General features: G+C 45.7%; 1 protein-coding gene across 2 annotated transcripts in view; it reads left to right on the forward strand.

Annotated features, from left to right (window-relative positions):
- The first annotated feature begins 7,589 nt into the window (after nucleotides 1-7,589).
- The window catches only part of OXSR1 (oxidative stress responsive kinase 1), a 93,808-nt gene continuing 80,588 nt past the window's right edge, over nucleotides 7,590-20,809 (forward strand). The window contains exon 1 of one of the 2 annotated variants that reach the window (XM_030512748.1): nucleotides 7,590-7,876. In XM_030512748.1, the coding sequence (XP_030368608.1) occupies nucleotides 7,807-7,876 (70 nt within the window). In that variant the 5' untranslated portion in view covers nucleotides 7,590-7,806. Of the gene's footprint in view, nucleotides 7,877-9,019; nucleotides 10,182-20,809 lie in introns of those variants that run through there. The other variant, XM_030512755.1, reaches the window with a different exon arrangement.

Raw genomic sequence — 20,809 nt, forward strand, 5'->3', positions numbered from 1 at the left:
TTCTCCAGGTGCGGTGTTAAAACCCTTTCCGGTTCAGCTGATCTCCACTAGGATTTGAACCCAACCCAACTTCTTGATGAACCACTATCAAGCCCAACCCAGAAAACTTGTTTATTTTGTAGCAAAATCTGCACTCAGGAGAATGAATATTGTGGTATCCACTGGAGCTGTGCTGCCAGGCAAAGGTTTAATTAACTGAAGGTGTATTTGAGACTTAAGCTGTTACAAAGTCTGATTTAGAAACAATGCATTTTGTGCTCCCATAGCAGAGTCTGGCTTAGCAAAGTGCTTTTGCCTGCTCCTGTTTCCGCTGATGAAGCTGCTAGTGCACTGACAGAGGCTGGGGCTGCCGGTGCTCACCAGACACAGTTTCTCCTCTCTCAGCTGGAGAAGGTTCCATCAGCTGCCCCTGGGGTTCCTCCTGGCCTGCAGCCAGCAGGGGGGCTTGGATTCCACTTTCCCCAGTTCCTAGGCTTGGTTAGGTTGGGGTTTTGGTGGGGCTGGACTGGAAGGAGGGAACGAACGTGGTCCGCATTGCAGGAGGTAAGGAGGAGAAGAACCCTTGTGCCAAGCCCAGTGAGAACGTGGAGGCTCAATACTATGAATCTTTGCTTTCTGAATGAAACCAAAGTCACGAGGCCACTGTTCAGGGTGCTAAAGTTAGGAAAAGGACGGAATCACAGGAAATATGGTCAGGCAAATGTGAGGGCGACAATGAAGTGAGCTTTCACAAAGTTTTTGCAGCATTTTTCTGGCTCTAATCTTCAGCTATGTTTGCCTTCTGTTTGTGTCAGCAGAACTCGATGGAAGAGCTGCAAGTCCCAAGGTGCTTAACTGCTTGGGTGCCAGTTTACGATCTGTTGCCTCCAAAACAAAAAACACCATTCGGGAAGGGAAAACCGGGTGAACAAACCTGCAGGTCTATGTGCCATTCCCTGTCAGGCCGCAGCCATGGCAGTCCCCGTGGGCTGCTTTACAGCAACATTTCCAAAAGCATTCAGAAATCTGGGTGACAGGTTTAAAACTACTGAATCGTGGAAAATGTAGTGTTCGATTTTTGGCAGACACCCCCAGCTGAAACATACATGGAAATGAGATTCAAAGTGCTTTGAGCTGAGGACTAAAATGGACATTGGCCTTAAAACGTCAGAGTCTCAGCATCTCTAAAACCTCACATGGGTATGCAAAAGACGTTATTTTCCAATATCAGTAAAGGGCTTTTGAGATCTGTAGGAAGAAAAGCAATGAAGAGAAGCATCACATTTTTGACTCTAAAGCTATTTAGTCTAGAAATGAATATTCCCTGGTTTTTCCTAACAGTTATTCTGTAGCCTCCTTGGTGACTGCACCTCTCCTAGCGCTGCAGTCTGGCATCTGCCGAGCTGCATTGTTTTATCGAGCATCGCGAATGGAAGCTTTTAAGATTTTCTATCTGAGCTCTCAGAAATCTCGCCTCATCAGCATGTTGCTCTCGGCAGACGGGTTTTTCTTCAGCTTCAAGCCATGCATATTGATCAGTCTTGATTTTCTTTCGTTACCTAGCATCCTGTCATCGATTTTAATTGTCCGGTATTGAAGAGGAAGCATTCAGTACACGTAGACTTGCCAACGATGAAATTTTGCTTTCCACACCTTTTTGCAGATGGTGCCCCCAGCTAAGCCCTTAGGAGCTGTGGGTATCTCTTTCTCAGCTAGCAATCTGCACAAATTACGCTGCAGTCAATTTTTCTCTATTAAATCCATTTCTGATTCTCTGTGACAGCTTTCCCTGCCGCATGGTTTCACACTTCAGCGGTTTGTTTCGGAGATGCCATGTGGGTTTGTTTCTTTTTCAAAGGGGTGGTGGTGGTAATCCATTTAATTTGCAGATACTTTACTCGTGTCTTTCTAGTTCCTCCTTCCTGCTGCTGTCCTTAAGAGATTTGTGCAACTTCAAGTGACTCCTGGTGAGTCTCCTCCTGTGGCTCCCTATCAGCCCACAGGGCCGCCCCTGGGCTGTTCCCTGAAGCTTCCTCTCCTGCTGCTGAAGTGGAACAGCTTGTCCAAGACAAAACTGTAGCTTGGTCCTGCATCTAACAGAGAGAGGAATCTTTCCATCCCCATGGTGCAAAACACCAAAGCTGGGAGCTGGTGTGATTCGTTAACTCTTTTCCTTCTTCCTTGCAAAATACCTTCTTAGACTTGCATTGTTCCCACCTTACAAAAGCACTCCTGCACTCTCAGAGGGCTTTCATTACAAATATGTCTTGAAGGCTCTGTATGTAAGGAACTTGGTGCCCTCCTACTGTCTGTCTGATTCTAGGTTTTCCTTTACTTCAGATACACAAAAAGGATCCTATTTTTAGCAGCCAGCAGTCAATGACAGAGGAATTCATGAGTAGGGAGGAAAGGATGTGAACTATCCAAATAGATATTTTTTTTCAAATGAGATTTCTACATTCCTATCACTACAGTAATAAGCTGTGAGTCACTCTTACACTGAACTATTAGACTATTATTGTAAACTCATGTCATTAGAATCTGCTAATGTGAGCCACAACCTTGCCTGGCCTTAGCTTAGTTTGAGAAGGTATTGGCTGTTTATATGGATAAGAACAATATTCCCTCACAAATCTTATTCCCAGATGGCAAAAAGTGAATGAAATCTTATTTGATCCTATCTTTCTGTTCCTAGGGTTTCTCTTCTCACTGCCTTTTAAAAGAATTCATCTTTCTTCATTGTAATGTCACAAAAGATGTTTTATTTTATTTCTTTGAAGTTCGCCAACTGTAAATTGGGTCCAAGCACTCCCAGCAGACTGAGTATCTGTGCTGTATCACCTGAAAGCAGCAATCTCTCCTCCAAAAGCTGCTCTCTGCGTTCAGTCCTGCCATGGCCAGCCCTCAGAAGGATATTGAAGCACCCAGGGACTTCTCTGCTGCAACAGCAAGTGCCAAGGAGCGGATCTTCTCTGGCATTGCTAAACTGATTTCTCTCAAGAGTTATGTCCAGACTGCATATTTTTCTATAATAGTTTTGTTGAATAATAAACTGTCTGAAACGGTCTTAAATACGCACGCAAAGCTTTACCGAATAGAACAGGCCTTGGCCACCCTTCGGCAGCTGCAAAAGAGGACTCAGGCCAGGTGTATCAGCTTGTCTGTCAGGGTCTGGATGCTCGCACCAGGCTTATTTTGCACTTTCAGCAATGAAGGAAAAAGGTCTGAAACACATTCTCACACATGCCCCCTCCCCCCCCATTCTGCTCAGCTGCTTAGAAAATGTTTTATGATGGAGACTTACCCTCTACAGAAGAGACCAGTGGGAAAACCTCTCTGTCCTTAGGAGCTGTGACATTCCCAGAGGGAAAAGAGGTATGGGCATGGGAAGTGTCTTTCATTAGCTTCTGGAAAGACAAAGCAGTATGAAGAAGGCATTATTGTAAACCAAGCATGGCAAGAGCTGATTATTAAACCGTGGATCAGGTATGTGGTCATCAAGACCTTGTTATAACTATTTCTTAGACCTAGCATAGATTTTATATTAGTTTGGATTGGAAGGAGGCAGCAAAGCTGTGATTTGTTACAGAGAGGGTTAACTGGCTTTCAATTTGTATACTAAAAAATCATAAACTTACAAGAACAGAGTAATTGAAAAAAACCCTTGCCTTGGTCATAAACTCTTTGCTTGCTTCCTGGAGCTTCAAGTCTGGGGGATATTTTTGGTGGAAGAGGGAGAAGAGTGCAGAGTTTCTGTTGAGGCAGTGGTGATGAGATAAGAAGTGTGTTTGCGGAGCAAAAGCTGGTTCCTGTAAACATACTGTGAGAACCAGAATCCACCTGTTAAAACCAGGCCTTCAGCTACTTGACTTCAAAGTGACCTCAAAGGTGAATTTAAAATGACTTAGCACACCGGCACTCAGTGACCGGGTAGAGACACATGGTAGCACACAAGAACACTTAGGAAAACTTGCCAGTTTAGACCAGCATTTGCCTTGTGTTTTGAAAACAACTATCATTAAAAACTTGTGCCAGCCGGAGGGTTTTAAGCCACTGCTGCCCTCCACTGCATGCTCTTTGCCTTATTTCTGAAACCCCAAAGCAAAGCTGCCAGGAGAAATCCCCGGAGATAAAGTGCCGTGCCTGCCTTTGTTAGCTGGAGAGGAAACTGTCTTGTACTTTGTTAACTACTCAGCCGCTGCTTGATGGAGCAAGGTCCCTTCAATAAACCTGAAAGTGTTGCCATGAAGGAAGAATAGCGGGCAAATTTTGGAGTGAAACAAGGTCAGGCATCCTGCTTGCCAACGCGCGCTTGCCCTACGCTGGATGCAATAAGCCAGGCATTGTTGGGCTGCCCCTCTCTTTAGCAAACCATGCCCGTACCAAGCAGTTCAATAAGCACATTAACTGCTATTGTTTGCAAGAATTGTGGTAGCTGATGCACAGGCACTTACAAACAGCGGTTTATGATGCTTTAAAAAGCCTTTAACTAGGAATGCAGCAACAAATGCCGTGGTCCCAAACAATGCTGAACTGTGACAGCAAGTGCCTCTGCATGGCTGTTCTGAAAGGGCAGCTTTAGCTGTAACAAGAAGAAAAGGATATACCTGAGAGTCTACATGAATAGGAAGGTGAAATCTGCAGTGCCTCGACATGCAAACTGGAGTTTAGACAAGTTTTCCACAACCCAAGTGTAAATGAAGTTAAGTTTATATTTACATTTGTGATGGTGATAAGGTAAATCAACCATCAAGTATCCTTTACAGGTACTAAAGGTAGCAACATCTGTGTGCTGAGCATTAGAATCACCAATCTATGCATTAAACATCAGTTTTATGATAACCAATATTACATGGATGGGAATAAAAGGCAACGAGCTGGGTAGTGCCAGTAAGTTTCATTGAAACTGACTTTTTCTCAGGCTGCAGCCTTTCTGCCTGAAAGACACCCGGAGTTTTTCCAGTTCTCAGCCTCCCCTAAAGCCTGGTCCAGAGCAGAGGTGGATACACCAGGAAACTGCTTTTCCACTTGAGATTTCTACCAAAATGTCTTGTTATTACAACAAACCCCTTGATTCAGCAGCACCACTTCAGGTTCTTTTACAGGCTCTTTACAAATAGAGGCATTGCCTCTGCCTTGAAGAGCTTACAACCTACACGAGACAGAGAAAATGAAGGAAATCAGGAAAAGTAGGATGAGCAGAATAGTAACGATAAAACAGGAGAAGGTGCTGCTCAGAGATCTGAATTGGGCAAAGGATTAAGACCCTAGTGGAAGACAGCGCTGGTTTTTTCCTCCCTCATTGGACTCAGGGCAAAACAACCCCCTGAATGGATGAATGCAACAGCAATGCCTGACCTCTGAGGGACCCAAAATGTTGAGTTCATTTACAAAATAATACAAAATTTGTGGGACGAGGATTCTATGTGAACGAGAGATCGTCGTTTAAAACAGGGACATGCATTTTTCATTGCAGAGCTGGAAAAGTGGAATACAGCATTCATCTGTGTACGCATATGTGGCCACTGGTGGTCTTGTCACTGGACATTTTAGATTTCAATTTAGGTCAAAGTCTGGGCTAATTCTTAAAGAACAAGACTCATTGTGGACCCAATCCTGCGCCGTTGTTCTGAATCAGTAAAGTTTTAGCACTGCCTTCAGGGGGAGGATTTTTGGCCCAAAAGAAGAGAATTCAAAATATGGTTCTGACTTAAGAAACACTGTGATAAAATTCAGCATATACAAGTCTCGTTTTGTTGTTGATGCCTGGCTCAGATCCACTTTAACATGCTGTTAGCTATCAGAAATACGACACTGGCTACCTGAGTGCATGCTCTGGGCTAAAACCTGGTTTTAATTGCTATATAAACTCATTTTATAACATGGTTAAAAGATCACAGAGACAGTTCCGAGCAGTAATTTAGCAAATATTTAGCAAATATTAAAAATCGCATATTTAGCAAATATTAAAAATCGCTCAGCAGAGGAATGTTAAACACAGAGAAGTAGGAAAAACAAACAGCTCTTCAGTTGGAAGCTCTCTTATGACAGAGACCATCATTGTTGAGTGCCTGCACAGCAGCAAGTGAGATGGGGCTGCGGGCCTCTTGCTTCCGTAGGACAGAAAAAAAAGAGTAAAAGGAAGGACTTAGTGTCCTGCATTAGGTAGCACAAGTGAAAACAGCGGAGTCAGACCATGCATTTGGCAGGGGATGATGGCCCTCCACAAAGCCTGGTTCATCAGAGGCATCTCAGGAATTTGTCCTAATAAGCTAAAAATATGTATAACTGATGTTCTTTGACTCATAGCAGTGCCTGACATCAAGCTACGAGAACAGTGACTGGCAAAGAATGAAAGCTGATACAGATGTTCCCAGTCAGTTCTCCTGATGGTTACTATTGTGCCTGGTGAGAGTGAGAGATGAATTATTTTACGTCGGGAAAAAAAACCGAACCAGATCCCCGAACTGCAAACACTTTAAACTTAAATATATAGACAGCTGCCTTTGTGCTTCATGGTACCAGATAGTGTCATATTCCTCACTCTTTTAATCTTATTTTTTCCCCACTGTCCACCAGTTGTACTTCTGAATGCATTCAGATCAACAAAGCTCCACTACAGACTTGTGGGCCATGAACCATAGGATAAGGGTGTTGGACATATCCACGAATGTTGAAATTTCAGTGTGGAGCAAGCAGAAGCATCCAGCAGCTGGGAAAACAGAGAATTGCTCATCCTCAGAGGGGGCAAGGAGAAAGCCAGACCTCTTGATCTCTCCATACCCATCGTAACCCTGGGACCTATTTTTAAACGTGGAATGTGGATCCACCAAGGGCCTGGGTTGGGCTCCACACCTGCTCGCTGCAGGGCTGGGGCTGGTGGCAAAACAAACGGGAGGCGGCGGCTTGGCCCTCTTTGCCTCGGGATTAAAACGTCTCTCCTTGACCAAACCCGGGGAAGGCCACGCCATCGCTTTCCACCCTTCTTCATGGCAGGTTCCAGTGTGTCCAGCACCCCAGGGAGACACCACAGGGCTGCCGTCACCACGTTTGGGAGAAGGGCTGCTGCCAGGCTGCGCCCGGGGTCACCTGCCATCCCCCCTGCCCTGGTTTCCCCTCACGGCGGGCCGCGGCTCCTTCCCGCCGCTGCCCGACCTCACCTCGCCTCCCCACCCCGACCGGCGGCGCGGCAGGAGCAGGGACCCTGGCGCAGGACAAGCCGCGGTTAACAGCCTCTCCGCCAATGGCAGCTACGGACTCGACCGTTGGCAGCCAATCGCAGCCCGGAGTGGGTCTTAAACCAGCAGCCCCTCCCGCCTCTTGCCTGAGGGAGGGGAAGATGTGCGCAGCCGCCATCTTGTGTGTGGCACCCCCGCCCTTCCCTTTCTTGTCCTTAACGACTCTCCCCGCCCCGCCGCCCGCCTTTCGGCAGCCCTCCGTACCGGCCCGTTCCCGGAGGCCGGTGGCGGAAGCCGATCAAACCGTGGGTAGCGCAGTGTTGCGGCGGCGGAGGGGCGCCACGCTCAAGATGGCGCCGGGCGGCGCCCCGCTGTGGCGGGCGGGGCGTGCGCTCGGCGGTGTCGCCGGCGTGCGCGGGTGACGTCAGGTCGCTCTGGGCATGGGCAGGTGGAGGGAGCAGGCAAAGTTTGGCCGGCGGTAGCGGCGGGCGGCGGAGGCGGCGTTGGGGCTGCGGGAGCCGCTGCCGGCGGGGGCTCGGCTGCGGGTCGGGCCGCGCGGGGTAGCGCAGCGCCTCTCCGCTCCCTCGCTCCTGCGCGGCGCTCCCCCTCGCGACGCGGCGGGCGGGCGGGCGGCGGGCGCGGCGCGGCCATGGCCGAGGACCCCAGCGCGCTGCCCTGGTCCATCAACAAGGATGACTACGAGCTGCAGGAGGTCATCGGTGAGCGGCGGCGGGGTGGGACGGGGGCGCTCGGCCGGCGCACGGCCGTCTGTGCGCACAGCGGAGGGGGTGAGGGGTGTGTGGGGCTGGGGAGGGTGTCACGGCTGAGGGGAGTGTGTGCGGGGGGTTTGGCCCCCCTCAGCTGAGGGGGGGGTCCTGCCACGCACCCCCCGTCAAGGAGCGGGGCTGTGTGTGTCCGTGTCCCCCCTCCCCGGCGGTGTGTGGAGGGTGTGAGAGGGGTCTGCCCCCCGCTATGGGGTGTGAGGGTCTGGGAGACCCTTCACTGAGGAGAGGTCTCCCCCCTTTCCCCCTACTTGAGAGGGCGATATGTGGTGTGGGGATCTATCCCCACTCCGCGGGGGGAGTCTGGGGATCCCGGTCCCCCCGCCTTGGGGTGCGCGTGTTCGGGGACATACACACACACACACGACACGGGGTAGGTGCGGGCCTGGGGCTCTGCTTCTGCAGCCTCCCTGTGTGTGTGTTGGGGGCTGCTATCCCCTCCCGGGGGTGGGGACCCACAGAGCGGGGCATGGGTCTGCCCCATCCCTAGCAGAGGCTTGGAGTGGACCCCTCCGGCAGGGAGTCACCTCCAGCCTCTGCCCCCCACTCCTGTATGGGGGTGCGTATATCCTGACGCCGGGGTGAGCAGGCACAGAGCGGGACAGGGATCGTCCACGTTGTTGGGGCTCTTCTGTCTGCCCGTCACCCTGGTCTGCAGGAGCAAACTCCGCAGCTTACAGGAGTGCTCTCTTTCTAGGGCACCCACACTCGTTTTGGGAGGGTGACCACCTCTCTGTTAGCAGTTTTGGAGCCCAGCATTGCTTTGGTCTGTGCAGGGGGCTCCAGGGTTTTGTAATGTTGCTGAACAAGCCTTTTATACTGGGTTTTTGCTGCTGCTGTGCATTTTCATTCATTGTCCTTGCAGCTCGAGGCCCTAGCCCTTGCTTTCTTCATTAAATGATTTTTTTTTTTCCCTTCCTCACTCTCTTGACTTTAAACTGCACCGTTACCAAAGGCCTCCCACTGTATTGATTTACTGGCTGTTTCAACCGTTTTGCCGGGGTGTGTATTTGAGGGATATATTGCTCTAGGACGAGTGTGTGACACATCTGAGGTGGTGCCACAAGTGACTCTAAGGTCAGTGCCTCCTGTCTTGCTCTGCCCTCCGCAGGCATGAAATAAAGCAGGAGGTGGCAGGGCAGGCTCCTGGCCAAAGGCTCCTGAAGGAAGGAGGTTAATTTTTAGAGTAATCTCTGTGGAGTGGTTTTATTTGAAGTTTATAAATGACGTAGTGCTATCATGCCCAGGCCTTCCATCTCTGCCTCATGGGGAGACTTGTTCTCTGTTAAGGAGGGTGGGAGAGTTTGTGAAGAATACTGTTCTAAGAGATTAGATTCTTGGCATTGTTTAAAAGTAGGAAGGAACTAAAGCTGTAGAGGGGGGGAAATCCTTCTGGAGATCCCTGTTGCTCTGTGGGATGAGGCTTTGTCCTCTCCCGTTGCTCAGTGGGAGCAGCAGTGCTTTAGGAAGGAGACACACTCCCCGTAAGACTTAATCTTACAGATAAACCCTTTAAACCTCCTTTGGAAAATGTGCCCTGGGGAGAATGATGTTCAGGCTCCTTGAGGAGCAGGAGATAAACCTGCTGGGAGAAAGGGGGAGAACCTGCCACCCATTTTTCTGGGAAAGGGAACTGGGCCCATGTGTGTGGAAAATACTTTCTGGGAGCCTGCAAAGGGGTGCTCTTATAGCACAAAGCAAGGATTTGAGCTGGAGCAAATGGACAATCTGCCTCTTTGTAGCTGGGGAGCAGGGTGGGATGGGAACAAAAGGGAATATAAATGCACTTCTGCTCTTAGGAGAACTTGCTACTGGGGATGCGCATCCTGCAGCCCCAGAGTATTAGGAGGAGCAGAGATGTGTTGTCTCACGTTGACTGACAGAACTTTGGGAGAGATCAGGAGAGAAGTATTTAATTTCTTCTGTGTCTTTTCCCTGTCCCTCCGTAAACCGAGTTTCTGGATGTTGCCTGCTCGCTGAAGGGTTGCGTTGGCATTCTGGCATGTAATGGAGTGTACACTGAAATGTGTATATTACAAACATATGGTTTCTCTTTTTAACTTTCCCTTCCCCCTCCCCCTTACTCATTTCAAACATTGGTGTGTCTGCCAACGTCCTGGATGGAGATGTGACGCAAGCTTCCTAGCATGTATATGATTTGTGGGACACAGTGTCACTGTGTTAACTGAGCTGGACTGCCTTGCCTCCTGCTTCATGTCTCCTGTAAACCGCAAGGATTGGTGTGGGGTTTTTTTTCTTGAGCTCTCTTCTGTGGAGCTGTTAAAGTCTTTCAGCAGGGAACAAAGAGACATCCTGGTGTGGAAAGAGATGAACCTTGCACTTTTGCTTTCAAAGGATTTAATGTGTTTCCTGATGAAAAATGTCGCTCTTTAAAGTTAGTAGGTCCACCATTTAGTAGGTTACCAGCTCAGCTGTTTTTTCCACATCAGGATAAAAGAAAGCCGTGTGTAGTTTAATTCCTTAATTTGTACTGGTTTTACCTGAAAATAGCCAGATGTGGCTTTTATTTGATGTGGATGGCTCTGTACCATTTTGGTGCAGGAACGAAAAGAGCAAGTTTTCTACCTGCAAAGAGAACTTCTCCTGTAAAACTGCCCTCTTCATTCTGGCTAAAGGATTACACAGCACTGGGGATGACTCAGGCCATTATAAAGGTATAGATTAATGCCTGTGTTAATTATGCTCGGTTAGTGTTAGTAACTGCTGAGTAGCCTGCTTAGGCTTAAATAACTTCTAGTACACTGAATCACAGAACCTTGCTCAGGATCAGAACCTGACTTTCGTGCCAAAAAAAGATAAATGGAGGTGGAGTAAAGGAAGCAATTTCTAAAGCATTTCTATGAAATGTACCTCTAGAGTAGTGATAGTCTTTGCAGGTGAATACGGCTTCTGAGACATGTAAATTTTCATGTAAAAAGAAAAATGTAGTCTGTGCTGGTGGTTGGGAAGGTGGTCGTCTAAGCGTGAATTGCATATAAATCACTGCAGCCTTCTTTTTGAAGCCTGAGAAAAAGAATTCGACCTCATGCTGCTTGTGCTGATCAGCTACTTGCACACGCAGGTTCCCTCGGATCCAACAATTCCTGTTGGAAATGCTGGTAGCAGTAGTGAAGTTGGTTGGAACTGGGTCATTCTCATTTTGCTACTTTTTTGGAAAGATGAGAGCAGTTCTGGCCATGGCTATTTGATTTAGGAGCATCCTCTCTGCTGTGAGCAGTCTGTGCCAGAAACAGAAGATAAATTAGTGGTGGGAGTGCTCCCTTGCTCTGTTCCTGCGCCCTTTCTCCCCTGACAGATTCCTTCGTAGCGATGAGGACAGTGCAGGCTGCATGAACAGATGTGATGGGAGTTTCTTATCCCTTCAGAAATCAAGCTTAAATTGAAAATTGAAGTTACCATTTCCTGAATGATTAGGTTTTTTAATGACTGTGGTTCCTGTAGCTTTTGAGTTGGGCTTTGCTTGCAAACGTGTGGATCATTTGGAGTTGAATGTTTAGATTTCTAGCCACGTTATTTGCAAGCTTTACATGTGTACGCCTGTGCGGGAGAAAATTGTCTTTTGCAGTTATAGAGGAACTTCTTAAGCTTAAGATTTCCACTTCCCCAAATTTACTTGCCCATCTTCTGCTGGTGTAGCTATCTCCTGTTCTGAAAAAGCACTGCCATTGAAACAGAGCAGCCTGTAAGTACTCACCAGGTGTGATCAGAGTCTTTGGATGTGAAAACTGGAATGGGAGACTCTTGTTCAATGGCAGTTTATGAGGTTTCTATTTTGAAATGTGGTGTTGATTGTTACCTGTGAGTCTTATGTGCTAGCTGCAGCCAGTTTCATATGCCTAACTATTTAAAACCCATTCAAGAAAAATGTTACACTCTATATAACTGCCTGAGGACTAAATGGAGTGTTTAGACTTCAGTCTTGGTGCCATATGTTTTGTTTTAGCATTTCCTCGCGGATTCCCACTCCTCCTCCCTAGCCTAGCTAAACAAATTTAATGCCTACACTCTATTCCCAGTATTCAGGCTGGTTAGTTCATTGGAAGATTTGCTTTGTGTGCTCATTTGTAAACTTTTTCCACTTCAAGTTGGTAGAAAAGCCTTTTTGTTGTTTCACGTTATGCTAAAGCTTGTATAAAATCAACTTTGGGCAAAAGTAGATCTATTTAAAAAAAATGCTAGATGTCATCCATAGTACTTGGTCTGCTTGGGCACTCATGTGGCTGATTCTCAGTGCCACAGGTTCTCGGCTGGTTGGACATAGACGAATGTATCTTCTTGTGTTTTCCTGAGTGAGACTGAATAGCCAGGTTACTCCTGCATGCAGCCTACCCTTCCTTTGAATACCTGGCATATCTCCTTCCTTTAAAACCTTTGATACTGTCGCCCTATTAGAACAGGGCTAAATTTGAGTCGGTCTTCAGCAAAAGGTGTTTAGTTGTGCGTGTGTCTTTGTTTAGTGTTTCTGTTGTTTGCTCTCTGATAGGAAGGAGGATAAAATGCACAAGGAAGCAGACAGAGGACATACAAAGCCAAGCAGTGGTGAAAGAGGCTGTCTGGGAAGAATACATCGTTGTTAGTGAAGCAGTGTGGTTGCCTTGCAGCTCATTTGAGGCGAGGGCAGAGACAGTTCCTGCTGCTTTCGGTTATTTGGGGGTAGTAAGAAAAAAACCACACAGGGTGTTTCACATAGAAGCAGTTCACAATCTCCTGTGGCAGTTGCTTCCAGTACTTCTAGGATCCTGGATTGATTAAGGTTTAACATTTTCATTTCTGAGGAATACTATTTAAATAGTTTCAATTTAATGCAAATAGCTTGGCTGGTAGTGGGAAATGTGGATGTGCTGTGCTCCCAAGCACACCTGAGGGGTGTATATGCTGGCTGATAAATGCACGCCTGGGAGGCTTCTTCCTTCTGCAGCTGAAAAAGTCTTGGAGAGAATCAACTCTTCCCCAGAACATTTGTCTATTTAAACTTGGCAGCATCTGCTTTATTTCTGAGTGTTAGCAACTTGCCCACCAAGTCAGTGTCTAGAGATGTAATCTTTTAACAAAAGTTGGAGCTGTTTAAAATTATGGGCAATAACACTGAGTCCTTTTGCTAATTGTGTTCGTAAATGATGAAAAACTGCATTTTGGTCAAATTTTCTTGGAAGATTTCCCCTAAAATGCACTATATCAGTTATAAATCTCTGTGGCAGTAAATTTAGCTGTGGACATGCTAATGGAACGCTTGTAAATTTGGTGTTATTAAACTTTCTTAATAGGGAGAGACAGACTTGAGAGCTTTGTGGATGTAGAAGAATAGCTGTTGGAGCAGTGGAACTTGGCATTGCAAAATCTCTGAAATCTCAGGATCCTGGGACTTTCCAGATGAGTTTAGCCTGTTACCCTGTACTCCCTTTAGAATCAAACAACTGGGATGCAAATACAAAGAACTTGGCTCTGAAAGTTGCTGCAGTTTCCTGTGACTTCACCTAAGGGAGTTCAACCTTGACATTTCTAAAAAACCATGGAACTCTGTCTGTCCTTCTGGCAGTCGTGCAGGAAAGTCTGCAGCAGGGTTAAGTCCCTGGCTGACAGGCGGTTCAGGCTCTTGACCAGAAGGTCATTGCTCTTGGTGTGTGAGAGGAGATGTGGTACCTCTGATGGGCAAAATAATGCATATGATGATGAAGGGAGCTGTGCTAAGAAGAAAATCAAATGTGTCTGACTTGAGTCAGGCAAGGTCACTGTAACAAATGGTACAGCTAAATAACAGCAGAGATACAGGTACCTCACTAAGGCCATGATACTGCCTCAGTATTTCTCATGTTCCTCTTGTGTACTAATACAAAGAGACTGACCTTAGTATGGGATAAAGTTTGATCCCTTAGGTTGCTTGGGTGTGGTGTTTGCCTCAAAACACTGCTCGTGTTTGGGGTTCTCATGTTAATCATCAGAGCTCATGTATTCCTTGTATTTAACCAGATTACTTGGTCCTATCACATAGTACAAGCAGGTAGGGATTTACAGTGATCCAAGTGCAAAAAGGAAAAAATCCAGTATTTCTTTTCACCCCTACTCAATAACTACAACATACACCGACTTTTATCTTTGCCCGAGCCCCTTCATTCACCACTCCCCAAGGTTCTTAAAGATCTCTGTTTCCACATGTGCATTACTGCACACAGAATTTTTGCTTAACACAGATTTTGTTGCAATTAAGAGAAATTCCACCCTAGACAAAACCCATTTGGTTTTATATCAACCTCCCCAGAAATAGTCTAACACATTGTGCAAGGTTTTCTTGCATCTCTTTGGTTCCACACACTGCAGGGGACAGTTGTCTTCAAGTCTTAAAAGCTTCATGAATCCCATCATGAATGAAGTACAGAGTAAACTCAGAGCACTGATTCACTTTCTCACCAAATTAGCTGAATCTTTCTTCCGCCTCCCATCCCTTAAAGTTTTATACAGCTCATACTGCACACTTGCGAAACAACACTTGCAAACTCTTTTAACTCAGTCAAATTAAAATGCATTTTTTGAGGGAATACAGAAGAGCACTTCTGAATGAGGTTTTAATTTCTTGCCAAATTTCAATTTTCTTCTCCATCCGTTTTGTCTTGAGAGCTACTGAGCTGGGGGTGGGGGAGAGAAAAATTTCTTGTTTTGTTTCATTTCACTGTTTCATGCTAAAGTGACTTTATAGCATTCTCCTGAATGGATATTTCCTTCAGGCAGGAAATGAGCCTGTGTAAATTCATCCTGGAGAGAAGAGGTACGAGCAGCTGTTAAAGGATAGTGCGAGTTGAAATACTTCAGTGATTGTCTCTTACTGCAGTGAATTCTCCTTGCGTTTTGCCAAAATTTCACCGCTTTATAGTCATGAATGGTAATGTAAGCACGAACTTTACTCTTTTTTTACTGCTGGCACCTTGTTAATAATAAAGCCGTGTGGGAGGATGCTGTTTCCTTTTCATCCATCCACAGAATTGTTAAGTTAAAACTGCTGAGTGAAATTTTGATCTTGAGTACCCCACCTCACTTCTGGTGACATTTACCTGTGCACGTGGCTTGGCCTGTGATACCCCCTGCTCGCTTATCCTGTGGAAGGATTTGAGTTGCCTTTAGTCTTAGAGCAGAGTTAATGGATAAATTTTGCAGTTCGTTAGAGGGGAGGGTGTTGTCAAGTAGGAAGTTCTACAAAACTAGTTGTGAACATGGAATTGTATTGACATGCTTGTGGTTGGGGCCTGAGATTGTTAGATCTTGTATGTTTTATAAAACCGAAGTTTTCCGAAACATTAGTTTAAAGAGTAGTTACTGTTGGACAGGTTGTGCATTTTCATTTTTGGTTTGGTCTAAGTTAGGCTCTTGCTCATTTTTGGTCTTCAGGGGATTGCAAGTCCATTTTCTTAGGTTCCAGGGCTTGTTCCAGCTCTTCTGAATAGGAAGCTTTGAACATAATGCAGAGAGTACTGGAAAATGATGGCATTTGAAAAGTGAGAGCCCAAGTTTATGGCTGTGGGATGAGAGCACTTAGAGAATATTTTTCTTAAGAAAATTATCTGTCTGGGTTCAATGCTGATACCCGTTGAGGTAAGTGGGGCAGCTGAAACAGCAGTTGGGCATTTCGGGCCATCTCCTGCTTCAGGCAGGCAACACAGTATTAGGTTATCTTGATGGCTTAAAAACTCATAAATTAAAGACTATGCTTCTTGTTATTGGGTAAACACCTTTCCCGAAAAATTCCCAGGGGTGGATTTCATTGTGTCAATTTTCAGAACAAAACTGGAAAGCTACTGTCACTTATTTTGCAGAGAGGCAGAGCTAGAAAAGACTCCCAGGGATGTGGAGTCCAGTTCCCTGCTATAACTGATGCCAAATTGTATAATGCCTATACCAAATTAATGAAATGTTGTGTTTGAAATGGCGCATGGGGGAATTACAGGCACACGTTCTATTAAACACTTCAAGCTCTGTGTGACCCTGTCATCGCTGTATGAAACGACTGCTTAATGGATTTCCTATGACAGTGGGAATTAACAATGCCTTCTCTTTTATAGCATGTGTCTATAGCTCTATAGGTGTTTTTCTTATGCTGCCTGCTTTGCATTCAGGCTGTACCTGCAAGGACACTTCCAGTGAAGGTTTGGGAGAGCTGCAGCTTGGTGTTGTGTTGACTGCAAACATCTCTGATTTATTATTCCTGATGATCTGCTAGTGGAAATTGAGTCCTTTGGAAACTTGACATGTTGTATGTCCTCACCTGGAAGAATTTCACCCCCTAGGCCACTTCTTTGTGAACCTCTTTCTGTCTCTGACCTTGTGAGGTAGTGCACCAAGCACATTGAAAGCTGAGATTGTAACTTCCATCCCTTCACTAAAAATGATCACTGAAGATGCCAAGTGCTGTCTATTAAATAACTTGCTATTAACAGCTAAGAAATACCTTGATATTGACTTCCAGCAAACTGTACTTCACTGGAAAAAGCATCCTGAGCATGAACTCTGATGCTGTCGAACAACTTGCTGATGCAGATTTGTATTTGAACAGCTGAGAGGCTGGTGGACTAGCGGCCTGAGCACAGTTATTTGTCCAGATCCTAAGGCTCGGGATGGTTCTGAGTACTCTTGGTTAAAAAATGCAATTTTTAACCAGTAGGCTAATCTTGTGTGCTGAACACACTAGCAGACACAGAAAAGACTTATTAGATCAAGCTATTCCCTGAAAAGAAAGGATAATAGCCTTCAAGAGAGGACATATCGGATACTTAAAAGCTTATTTACCTAAAATAGCCACTGTACTATCAAACATCTACACTGTATGCAGACAGATTGTTCTGTTTTGTGGACTCCCGGCCAAATAAAATATCCTCTACAGTTGACAATTATATTTGAGACAGAGTTCAGAGATAAAGGTTGGAAGGGAAAAATGAGAGTGCTGGCTTGACTACTGCACCAGGGCTGTGTTTCGAGCCCTGGTAATACCTGATGACAGCTAGCATGATATTTACATTGCTGTATATACCATAAAGACTACTGATAGTGATTAAAAGGGAAGGATAAACCTTCTCCAGTAATATTGCTGTGTTAGGAAAGGAGATGTTTGAGCCTGCTTTCCGTCGTGTAGCATTAACACTGCATAGCTGCAGTGCCCTTTAAATTAGCCAGAGATGTTGGCATGAAATCAAATAAATATAATTGGTTTCAAACTGAAAATCTAATTTAGGCATGCTAATAGCATCTTAAGTAAATGTGGTGGGTCACACAGGACTTGTGTAACTGGCCCTCTGGAGCTTAGTGTAGTTACTGCCACGGGGAAAACGGTTTCAAAGGTGTTCCCCAAATCACCCAGGCGCCTTGTGCAAGCAGAGGGCGTTCGTATTTTCTGGTGAGGTTCTGGTCTCTTTCCTATAGACCACCAGTGTGTCAGTAGTGTTTCCGTTCTTTTCTTGAGGTGGGCTTCAGGTTAAATCATACCTGTTTAAGGGTATGATGGGCATGTGTGCTAGTTTGAACTAAGTTGGGGTATTCTAGGGGTTGCAAGAGGCCAGGCATACAGCCAGCAACAGCATCTTCTCTTCTATGCTTTGGTGTTTGCAGTGAAAAGGTTGGGGAGGATGTCAGATAGACTGATGCTAGTCGCTGTTAATCCTTCTCTTTGCTGCTACCATCTGTGGCCAGTGGCTTTCTCTTACATTTATTTTTTCCCCTTGCATCTCTTGTTCTAGTGTAGAGTCTGATGGCTGCACCTCTTGGCTGTATTTAGCACCACTTGGCAGTAGGGAGGCAGCTGAAAGCTTGGCTCTCTGGCATGGACTGTGAACTGGCCACTGCAGGTGAAACAGCTCGTTGGTGATATCAAACAGCAAAGTGACCTGGTGACAATTTTGTCGGATATCTTGCTGACAGCCTTTGCGTGGCCAGTCCTATTCCTCACTCTCTGTTCCAGTCCTGGCCTGTGTTATATTGACAAGATGACCATTTTCTCTCCAAAAGTGTCACTTCTGTGCTTAGCCTGTAAGGGTTCCCAACCTGAATGCTTGCCGAAGGTGGGAAAACAGATGACGTGTTTCTGTGTTCAGAGCCTAAGAGATAGCGAAAGAGTTTCGAGAGAACAATGCCGTGTGGGGTGGGGTGAAAATTTCCATAAGACTCCCCTTCCTTTCTGCAGAAACCTTGGCATTGAGTTGTGCAGCTTACGGTAGCTGTAGATCTCTCTACAGAGCGTCATTTATTTATAATGTCGAGTTTGATGGGGCCATGGGGAGATGTGCCCTGCAGCAGCTACTGCCTGTCAGTTCTGATGCCTCTGAAAATATTGGACTTCTTATAAGTGACTGGATACGAGTCTGACAACTGAAAGACCTGGGCAATAAGTCTTCAGCGTCAAGTGTTTCTGTATTGCTGGACCACTGTAGGGGAAGTATATTTAAGCAAGTCACGGCAGCGCTGTGTGATCCTCATTGGCTTATCATTGCTGTCTGCGGAGCATTAGGAGTCTTGAGAAAGACATTGTCTTACATGGGCAGAAACCTCTGAGCTCCGAACACAATGCGTGGCTTTCAGTGGTATTTTCAACAGTGAGAGCTCTCATCAAGATGGTGAATAATTCACTGTCAGCAAGTTTACATGCAGTTCAAATAGTTTGGCTGTATTTCTAATTGGATAGCTGAGTTTCAGAAATGTGCTGCTTATTTTCTGAAATTCTTTGAACATGCTGGATTAATGCTGGAATATTAGTTGTCTGTGGGACACTGCAGGTACTGACACGAAGTGACTGAGCAAAAATTGTCAGGCTTTGAGGAAGACATGTAATTGAGTCTTAGCAACATAAAATCGCTTGTGTGTGAACACTGAAATAAATAGCCTTAACTTGCACAGCATTGTAAACTACTCGAGCTCTGGCTGTACTGAAATAAATGATCAGAGGTCATTACAAAGAGATACATCTGCAATTTAAATGAAACAAAGATAGAATTTCACAAGTAATAACTGTGCTTTTTCCATTCTTCCAACTCTTTCATTAAAGGTCCAGACTGTAGTCATCAGACATGCTGGTGTGAAATAGAAGTAATTTGTTCTGAAGTCTTAATTCTGTGCCTGGACATATTGCCTCCCAATTATTACCTTTTCTCAATGTGTTGTCCAGCACATGCCCCATGTCTTAATGCACGTGCGGTCACCTTTGGCTTGAACCCATCTTAATGTTCGCAGCACTTGGCTGGGCTCAAGGTGAGCCTGAAAGAGGAATGAACATGCTGCTGACTTTAGTGATGTGATTTATGCCATATCGAAGGGCGGGGGGATGTTTTGACATTGACCGCATGGAAATGCAAAGTTTTAGAATAATTTCTTTAAAACAAGATTGAGCTATTCCTTTTAAGGCCTTTTTCCTCAGAAATACGAGGGCAGCTACTCTTGTAAATATGAGGGTTCAGCCATTATGTCTGCCTGTAGGACTGCTGCACACACATAGTGCAGGTGTCCTCATGTATAGCGTGTGCTTATGCTGTGATATACAGTGAGTGGGGATGGTTTGTTTTCTTCTACCCCTCCATATAGGCTTTAAAATTTGCTTCCTCACAACTGTTCAGTTAAATCTGCTTTTGCTTTCTGGCTTTGCTTAGGCTTCTTTGTTATAATAGATAATTTATTTCTTCCCTGTGCTGTATTAGCACTATTTCTTTCCCTGTTCTCTACTCAATATCTTTCCACCTCCACTGTAGATCTAATACTGCACGACTGGAGAGAGGGTGAATCAGGTTAAACCTGGCCTCCTACTACCTCTGCCAGGATTTTAAATAGGGTATTGCCATCTTGCGCTGTGCATGTGTCATCCTTCAGCTTGTGGAGAAATAAACATAAAGCCCTGGTTCTTCTCACTACAGGAAATACTATTCATAGTAAATCTGTATCAGAAATGAGTGGTGGAGAGGTGTCTGGGAGTGAGCATGGCTGTGTTGGTGCAGCTCTGGGAGGTTCCAGGGGTTGGTGCGTATCTGCGCTCCCTGTGTTAGTGTGGCAGGGGAGCATCACTTGCTCTTGTCATTTTGTAGCTCTTTTGTCATCTTGGCCTTGTGTTGCTCTGCTGCTGCTTTAGTTTCCCCACAGGTTTTCCAGCCAGGCACAGAACAAAACTGGCTGAGTTCCCCCTTACTGGTTTGCTGTTGCTCGCATGGTTTCTAACAGCAGCGCTCAGAGTCTGCTTGTTGCTTGGGAGTGCTCTGAGCAGTGCTAGAAGCACCCAAGTGATCCTCCTGCTGATTCAGGGCCATAACTTCAATTCTCGCATCGTTAACATTTGCAACACTTTTCCTGCAGTACTGGGCTGAGTAGATCACACTTCCCTGTGAAAGCTTTCTCATCACTCTGGGTCAGTAGATTTTTTCGTCCTGTCTGTGGCAGTGCTAAGAATATGTCTGAGTACCATTACAAATTCCCTTTGGTTTTATTGATGCTATCTGTAGCTGTCAGTGTGGATTGCAGCTTCCATTTCATAGTAGGAATTTGACACATAGTGGGGAGATTGCTTGAAGAACTATGGCCGTATTCAAGGACCATTAACATTGCATTAGTTTACTCTTCCTGAATTGTGGGGCTTGTGCCAGGAAGACTTCTGACATCCAGTGGACTCTTCTTACCAAGTCCTGCTGGAGGAAAGGAGTATTCCCACCCTGTACTGAGCTGGCTATGAATTGAAGAGCAGGCTTTTTGCTAGCTTGTTTTTAGAAGAGGCTCATTCTTTGCGAAAGGCCTCTCTTCTTACCAGAGACTTTAAACAAGGTGGAGAAAATAGAGGCAAAACTTTGCCTTTTTAGCAAATGGACCAAACAATGCTAGACCAGTTTGAGTTTGCAATCT

The sequence above is a fragment of the Strigops habroptila genome, chromosome 1 (assembly GCF_004027225.2).
Source record: "Strigops habroptila isolate Jane chromosome 1, bStrHab1.2.pri, whole genome shotgun sequence".
Classification (NCBI taxonomy): Eukaryota; Metazoa; Chordata; class Aves; order Psittaciformes; family Psittacidae; genus Strigops; species Strigops habroptila.